This window comes from Penaeus monodon, chromosome 14 (genome assembly GCF_015228065.2).
Source record: "Penaeus monodon isolate SGIC_2016 chromosome 14, NSTDA_Pmon_1, whole genome shotgun sequence".
NCBI lineage: Eukaryota > Metazoa > Arthropoda > Malacostraca > Decapoda > Penaeidae > Penaeus > Penaeus monodon.
Genome location: NC_051399.1, coordinates 24644903 through 24654397, shown reverse-complemented (window position 1 = coordinate 24654397; position 9495 = coordinate 24644903). Strand labels below are relative to the sequence as shown.

At 35.3% G+C, this 9495-nt stretch overlaps 1 protein-coding gene and 1 pseudogene across 2 annotated transcripts in view; both read right to left on the bottom strand.

The window, feature by feature from the left end:
- LOC119581006 (START domain-containing protein 10-like) overlaps nucleotides 1-5631 on the bottom strand; it is a 28591-nt gene extending 22960 nt beyond the window's left edge. Inside the window, exon 1 of one of the 2 annotated variants that reach the window (XM_037929268.1) lies at nucleotides 5271-5631. In XM_037929268.1, the coding sequence (XP_037785196.1) occupies nucleotides 5271-5312 (42 nt within the window). In that variant the 5' untranslated portion in view covers nucleotides 5313-5631. Of the gene's footprint in view, nucleotides 1-5011 lie in introns of both variants that reach the window. The other variant, XM_037929270.1, reaches the window with a different exon arrangement.
- A 988-nt stretch (nucleotides 5632-6619) lies between these two features.
- LOC119580660 lies at nucleotides 6620-8344 on the bottom strand (annotated as a pseudogene).
- Between the last annotated feature and the right edge of the window lie 1151 nt (nucleotides 8345-9495).

Sequence of the window (9495 nt, the reverse complement as noted above, 5' to 3'; positions counted from 1 at the left end):
AACCCCAAACAGTAACAAGACACGCTTTTCAAACAACACACAACAAACAACAAGTCCAGAAATAAATGAACAAACACTACAAAAACAAGAAGAAAACAAATCCAAAACAAACAACAAACAAAAAGACACATTAGACTCACAGCATGGTCATTACCGATCCCAATAATACACAAAGATAACATTAACGTCAATAATGAAAGAAATGTAGAAGACTTCTCCTGGACAAAGATAGCCAAAAATATATTCAAGATGATAACAAAAATAATAAATAACTTAAATTCAGATAAATCAATAATTCAAAACATAATGGAGTTAATAAACAAAATTAGCAATATGCTAAAAGATCTGTTCGATTTGTAAAATGAACAACTTCATATTATGGAATGCAAGATCCGTGTTGAACAAGAAAGCAAATATAAAATATCTAATATACAAAGAAACCCCAGGTATAATAGCCATAACAGAGACATGGCTAAAAGAGAAAGATAAATTTACTTTAAATAACTATACGATAATTAGAAAAGATAGAATAAATCAAATAGGAGGAGGTATAGCAATATCCATAAGAAATGACCTGCAATTCAAAGAAATCAAACTAAGAGACAGATATAACGACAGAATAGAAATTCTAGGATCAAGGGTAAACTATAAAAACAAGTGGTTGAACATATTAATATTATACAACCCATGTAATGATATAAAAACAGAAGAATTTCAATACTATACAGACCAAATCACAGAACCAAAATTAATAATGGCCGACTTCAATGCTCACCATCCATACTGGAATAATATAAATTACAAACAAATCAATAAAACAGGTGAAAGTATAATAAAGTGGATAGGCCAAAATAATATAATAATGTTAACTCCAAATAATCAAACAACTAGAGTTGATCCCAAAATAGCCCAAGAATCAACCATAGACCTTGTATTTGGATCACCAACCCAGAGCAATATTCAGTTAAAAATGGCATCTCATCTAGATAGTGACCCATTGCCAAAAAATCTAAAAGATAACACACAAAGTTTGTTAAAAGAAAAAAAATGGCAATATTCGAAAGAAGGATGGGCTGTAATCCAAAGAGAACTAAATAACACAGAAATAGGAAACTTAACTTCAATTGATAAAATTACAGAAATGATAAAAAGTACGGCCCTAAAACATTTTCATCTGGAAACAAGAGAATTTAAAGATAAACTAAATAAACCAAGATGGAACAAGGAATCTAATGACATTATAAAAGAAAAAAATAAAGCTTTTAATAAATGGAGAAAAAAGTCTACAATAGCAAACCAACTAGAATATAAAAAAAATTATTAGCAAAAGCTAGACTTATAATGATAAGAACAAAAAAGGAATCATGGGAAAAGTTCTGTACTACAATAGATTTTAAAACTCCACCTAGAAAGATATGGAATTTTCTAAAGAAATTAACAGGAAAAACAACTTCAATGGAATATCCACTAATAGAAAATGACTTGTCAATAACAAATATTACACAAAACTAGAAAAATTCAAAAATGAATATATGAAAACTGTAAGTAAAAAGCCCTAAAAACTGCTGTCAGACCTAGAAAAAGAAAGACTATTTAATTTAAGAAATATAAATGAAATAGATAAAGAAATATCCCTACTGGAATTAAAAAACGCAATTAAGAATACCAAAAACAACAAAGCATCTGGACCAGATGAAATTACATACGAGTTTTACAAAAATATTCCAAACAACATACTAGATTCAATATAAATCAATTTCAACTCACACTGGTCCAAAGGAGAATATCCAGACTCATTAAAAAATGCACTGATAAATCCAAAAATAAAAATGGGTGAAAACCCATCAGAAGCAAACTCTTATAGATTTATTAGTAGAATTTCATGTATTGGGAAGATATTCGAAAATATTATAACAAAAAGATTAACATGGTGGCTAGAACATAACATCAAGTTAGATAAAGACTTAACAGGTTTCAGACCTAATAGAAATACTATTGATGCACTACATATAATACACAGCCACATAAATAAAGCTTTCATAGAAAAAAATACATAATTCTAGCATGTATTTAGAAAAAGCTTTTGACACAGTCAATCACGAAGCATTACTAACAAAAATGTCAAAATTAGGAATTATGGGCAAACCTCTAAAATGGATAAATAACCTGTTAGAAAAAAGAACATTCCAAATAAAAATTGGAAACCTAACATCAGAAAAAGGTACAACACAAAGTGGCGTACCTCAAAGTTCACCAATAAGCCCAATTCTATTTAATATATTGCTAAATGACCTAAAATTATCAAAAGAAATTGAGAAAATAATATACACAGATGACATAACTCTACTAACAAGTAACAAAAACCTATTAGAAGCTTCCAATAAAATAGAAGAATTACAAAAACTAAAAGAATGGGCCAATAATTGGGATTTGAAAATAAACTTTACAAAAAGTAAATTAATGTGCTTCTCAAACAAAATATACTCAAAGTCAAAAAATTCTTGGCTTAACATTAGATGCCCCCAAACTAAAATGGAAAAAACCATATAGAAAATGTAAAAACAGATATATTAAATAGAATGAATATAATGAAAAAACTAACTTCAATAAACCGGGGAGCAAACCGAGAAACTTCATTAGAAATTTATAAAATATATATAAAACCAAAAATAGAATACGGAATAACAATCTATGGAGCAGTAAAAGAAACAGAATTAAGAAAATTAGAAATCTTACAAAATCAAGTAATAAGACTGGCAACCGGAGGTCTTAGATCAACTCCAATCATAGCTCTTCAAGCATTAACAAACATTCCACCTTTAACAAATAGAATAAAAGAACTTGAATGTATACAATTAACAAAAATCCTAAATAAACCTAACACAACACCAGTAAAGCAACAAATAATAAAATGCATAAAAGAATATAATCCTCAACAAGACAAAAGATCACTAGTACACAGAGCTATGGAAACGAGAACAAATCTAAATCTAGACATAACTTCAAATGTGATATCAAATATATCCCCAATAGCCCCATGGCGTGATATCTCATAGAGTATACAAACAAAATTTATGGACAACATAACAAAAAAATACTCCTCAAATCATCATTCAAAAACAATATCAGGAGTTAATAAACATTAACTATAAAAACTTTAATAGAATTTTTACTGATGGCTCAAAGATAAAAGTACCACAATCAACATCTGCAGCAATTTACATCCAGAATAAAAACCTAACAACTATTTGGAAACTACTGCCCAAAATAGAAATCACTCATGCAGAATTATTTGCCACAAAACAAGGTTTAAATTATGCAATAAACAACAAACTCGCTACCACAATAATATTAACAGACTCCCAATCATCACTACAGCTAATTTAAAATCCCAAACCACTAAGCTACAAACAGATTGTATATGAAATACAAAAACAAATATACTGTCTCTCAACACACAAACAAAAGATTATGGTCCAGTGGATTCCATCAAATAAAAATATAAAGGGATAAGAAATTGCTGATTTAGCTGCTAAGAAAGCCCATGATCCCATGCCCATACCACAAGACCCAAATTGTGTCATAAAAGAAAATCAAATAGGAAAATACCAAACAATGGGAATCAAATTTTAAAAAGAATCTTAAACACAAAAAATTATCTCAACAAAGATAACATCCAAAAACCATAGACCAGAGCCAAGAACAGAAAACTAGACACATGCATGACAAGACTAATAATCAAACACACAAGACTAAAACAACACCTTCACAGAATGAACATGGAAAATGACCCTTTCTGCAGATGGTGCATGAACCAAGAAGAGACTATAGAACATATGTTATTACACTGCCCAAGATTCAACTTGCACAGAACAAAACTAAAACAGGCATTAAGACGAGTCAACATAAAAGACATTGATATAAACCTTTTGATTACAGGTGCAGATCAACCATCTATAACAAAGTACTACATACTGAGACACACAAAGATCTTCCTACAAACAACTAAATTAATTGACATAATTTAAGAAACAAGAAGCCAAGAAAAAAGAGGACCCAGGGGATATAGACAACAACAGTCTAAAACCCTAAAACAAGAAAGAAGAAGAAGAAGACTCTTCTGTGAATAAGCACTAACAGAGCCATCTCTGTGCCGAGACATTTCACAAAAATTCTAAAATGAACACAGCATTTTCTGGTAACATTGGGTTAATGGTCTTCCATCTGAGATCACAGCAACTTAATTGTGAGAAAAGGTCCATTCTTGAGTGCCATTGCATGTCTTCTAAACATTCATAATAATTACCCAGATTACACCATAAAGAAAATCTCATGAAGATTGTTATTTACTCTGCTGTTAACATTTCTCTACTCTATCACAGCACAGATTCCTCATAACACTCAAATATTACATAATTTTAGCCTCTGCCAGTAAATTATCTGAAAAATAACTTGAGAGTGTAAGTTCTCTGCTGCAGTACTGCTTTACACATTAATATATATTGCAGACCTCGGACACAAAGTACAAACCAATAAAATAGATTCAACCCAAAAATACATACATGCATTCCTGAATTCACTCTTGATAAAATGACAAAACTTACAAAAGGTTTCTTTCCCTTATAAATTTTCCATATATTTATGAACTAATTAAATACCTTTATAAGACATATGAATTTCCACTGTATGTGCCTATAGCTCCCACAAGGTGTGACAAAAATTACTACCCCTTTAAAACTGGCCTGGGGAAAAAAAAAAAAAAAACACTCCCATATGGGTTAGTTCAGCTTTAATCTGTGTCGACAAAGATCAATTTCAATGTAAACTCGACCCCTGAAGAAGGTTTAATAAGAGAAACGCACACAAAGAATGATAAATAAGTGAAAATAAGTACACATCACAATGCCGTCGACCACTGGCAATGCCAATTGGCACACCGATATAGCTAGATAACGAAAAACCAATAATAATTGACAATTACGCAAAAAAAAATATATATATATTCACTCACCTCTCCTATATCCATATTTGTACTAGTAAAATTCGTACTTAAATCCCTTCCCTTAAAGTTATGCAGGTGTTTATGAAGACATCTGTTCCTCGCCACGTGCCAGTGTCTCTCTACATGGCTTTTTATTTTGCTTGTTTACAAAAACACCCAAATAATACAAAAGCTCTTGCCAGGTATTTATCTACAGAGTCAATAAATGCTATTCAAACTTATCCCAATACTTTCTTAACAGCTATTTGTCCATCAATTAAGTTCTCACACAGCAGACGACGCTCATGGTATGTGTGCGTGGGCGGCTCATTCACTATTCTCCGGGCGAGAGGCAGTCATGGGAGGGCTCTTTTGTCTTACATTTTTTTCTATTCCTTATCTTATTTTTTAAAACTGCAGTCGATTTTTTTTTTTTTTTTGACATACGAGGGTGATTACTGATTGCTCTGACCTTGTGACTTGTCTGTTGGCAAACTTTACGTGCATATGCTTATGTTCTGCACTCACTGTAAGATGAATAGATATTTCAGGAAAGCTGTTCATGCACTCATACAAGGTCACAGATAATTGTGAAGCTTCTTAGTGCATATTGTGGAGAGGTGTTCGGGAGCGTTGTATAGATATTATCAGTATTGAACGGGTGTGTCGGATGTGTATGTGCGTGGTGTATGTGTGTGTCCGGGTGTATTTTTGACGAAGATATAGTCGAAACTTGTCAAATAATATCTTGCGCTATGAAGATATTCATTTTCATTCATACCTTTTCCTATGTTTGTCGCAATCAACACTGTTAATCTCTCCTCTCTCTCTCTCTCTCTCTCTCTCTCTCTCTCTCTCTCTCTCTCTCTCTCTCTCTCTCTCTCTCTCTCTCTCTCTCTCTCTCTCTCTCTCTCTCTCTCTCTCTCATATATATATTATATATATATATATATATATATATATATATATATATATATATATTATATGTGCGAGTGTGTGTTTGTGTAAACCTCTTAATTACAGAAAAGAACAGATCGCTGATAAAGCCATATCGAACTTGACAGAGTGACCTACGGCGATAACTTAGCGACAATGTGTGAATTGGCCTAAGGTCATAGTTTGCGCCGTAACGATATAGTATTTAACGAATGCTTGTGTGGGTGCAAATAAGACATTTTTGCATTTTCATCTTCACTTCGCCACGCTTCGAAATTTATAACTGTGAGCAAGACCATGCATTTGCAGCCGATATTGTACTTTCCTTTTATTACTGTGCATACATTCCGCTTCATTTTCTACGTACACAATTGCAGTTGTTTTGCTCGATTTTTTTTTCTTTTTTTTCATTTGGATTGTATTGTTAACGTGGAATTTTTGTTTGCCTTTATCATTAGATTTTATGTCAACGTCAACACCCTTTGTTTCTTTGGTAGATTTTTTTTTGCTAATTATATTCTTAATTTTATGATGTGCTTATCTCTTTATAATGCATTATCGTTGTTGTCATTATCATTAGCAAACTTAATCATGTTATAATCATACAGTAATTATTAGTTTTGATTATTAGAGTCATCTTTTATCTGTATTATATTACTGTTAGTTATTTTTTTCATTACTACGTAATATTGTTCTCAGGTTTCAGTTTTTAGCTGGCAGTTTTACAGAGAGAGAATCTAAAAGTAAAATATAACATCAAACATCGGAGTATAACGAATTTTATTCTTGGCATAGATTTTTAAACTTCTTACGATGCCACAGTCACCATTACAAAAATAACTAATTCACGTATAAATGATCTGTAACGTCAGTAACATTCCAAGCGCTGAAACTGTTTCTCAATTCCATTTGTAAGACGGAAAATGGGAATCCCTTTCCTTGGTCTATTTCTTGCATGCCTACAGAGTGGAAAGTCTGGAATGCAACTAAGGGAGTTCTTCAATAGAGTCATCAACTGCATCGTCGCAGAGTTCCACATCGATCTCATCAGATCCAGCAAGGGTTGTGGAAGCAGCGCGGGTGTGTCGGTTTCATGGGTCTTGACGAGTTTGTTGAGACAATCCGAACGCATGAAACGTTTGTCGCACTCAACGCACTCGAAACGCTTCTCGCCCGTGTGCACACGCAATTCCTGAGACAAGCCCGCAGAACACAGCCGTCGTGCTGGTAAAGAGATTATGCGAGATGCTTACACCACGGCTACAGGAGCGCCTGCTGGCAATCCCACCGCCAGGTAAGCACCGAGTATCAGAGAAACTTGCTTGCTTGAGATTTGCGAAGTTCTGGCACAAATGAGACAGCCATAAAAAGCTGACACAGGCCGGGCCATAAGTGAAAGGCCCGGGCGAAGCCAGAACTTCGCAAATCTCATAGCTAGAACGGGTGAAGGGCCTTGCTCCAAAACATACACGAAGGGCCGGTCCCCCGAGTGCAATCGCAAATGCACTTTCAGGTGAGACATCTTGCCATAAACTTTGTCACAACCGGGAATATGGCAAACATGCTGTTTTTTCTTGGCGCCCGGCTGTCGTTGAGAAGCAACGTAGTAGTGTTGCTCTGATGTTGAAGGACGGCCTCCTGTGCAATAGCGTTCGGAAGAAGCAGGGACTGGCTGACTTAGCCCAACAAGGGTATATTAATTAAGACTGGAATGCTGGTGGTGTGAGTAGTTGTAACCGTGAAGACGGTGAGGCGTTGGTGTTGAATACCCATTTGTGTTCCTTTTGGGGGCGAGGTGGGCTTCTCGGGCGGAGGGGAGAGCAAGGGCGTCGCGATCTGCCGTACCGGTTGAAGAGTAGTATGTTGCACGCCATTGCTTGGAGTAGCTGGTGAGGTGTTGGGAAAATGCCCACGGCGTCCTTCGAAGGGTGGCGTCATTGGCAGATCTTGTTGATTATATCCAATAAAAGGCTTGGTCGTGGAGTAGCTCTCTTTACAGTCCATGGCTGGCCAAAAGGGCGTCTGGGGTGCTGCTGCAGGATGGCTGTGAAACATCCTTATGCTTTCGATTCCTATTACAACAGGTGATGCGAAACAAGTGACATGTGATCTGCGAAAGGTCATCTATCTGTAAGTGGAGACAGCCAATTTAGGACTCGAGTTTCGGACTCCGCCCTTTTAGGATAAGGATAAGTCCGATAAGCGAAGCTTAGCCTCGCCCGGGCTATGCCATGAGGGGAGCCCGTCCTGTGTCATCTAATGCCGACCCGCTCACGTGTGTCAGCTGGTGCTGACTCGGCTGAACCTAGTCCTTACCCGTCGTGGTGTCCAGCGTCTGCAGTAACCCCCAGGCGACAATTGCAACTTCTCGCGCCTGGGCGGGGAGGATGAGGGGCCGACACGTTACCACTGTGTTGCCGCTTCAAGATATTTGGCGCTGTTGTCTCGCGTTTATAGAGTTGCGTGTTTAATCTGATGTCTTCCTTTTTTTTATAAATCAGAACCGTAAGAAAACTTCAGTATCATTAAATAAGACATATATATATATATATATATATATATATATATATATATATATATATATATATTATATATATATATATATATATATTTATATTTATTTATATTTATAATTTATAGTTTAGTTGCAGTCATTATATATATATATTGTAATATATTATATATATATATATATATATATATATATATATTATATATATATATATATATATAATATAGCCCGGGCTTAGCCTCGCCCGGGCTATGCCGATGAGGGTAGCCCGGCCTGTGTCGACTATGCCAACTCGCTCACGGTGTCATTGTCTGACTCGGCTGAACCGATTCCTTACCCGCTGTGGTGCCCAGCCACAGCAGTAACCTCCAGGCGACAATTGCAACTTCTCGCGCCTGGGCGGGGCGCGAACCGCCGATCCCTCGGCTGAAAGGCCAACACGTTACCACTGTACAAGCCCGAGGCTCATATATATATATATATATATATATATATATATATATATATATATATTATATTTTATATATATATATATATATTATACACACACACACACACACACACACACACACACACACACACACACACACACATATATATATATATATATATATATATATATATATATATATATATATAATATATATTCATTTATTTATTTATATATATACATGAGCCAGAGACACAAAAACGGCAATTAACTGTAAGATGTTTGGATATCTTAAGAGAGCTGGAAATTGTCGGCGGAAGAATCATCATCATATATATATAACCAGACAACCAGCCCTGAGGGGCGAAAGCTGTACTGACCTTATCCCGTCAACTTCTGGATACGAACTGAGAGGTCAGACGAGGTCAGATAAAATCGTCATCTACGCCCTCGCTGAGTCGTTGGTTCTTAACTCGATCTAGAGCCACGTGGTCTATTGTTTAACTGGTTACACAGATTGTGCTTATGTACACGCCATGCACACACACACACACACACACACACACACACACACACACACACACACACACCACACACATTGAACTCATTAGTTTTCCCAATTGCGTCATATGGTTC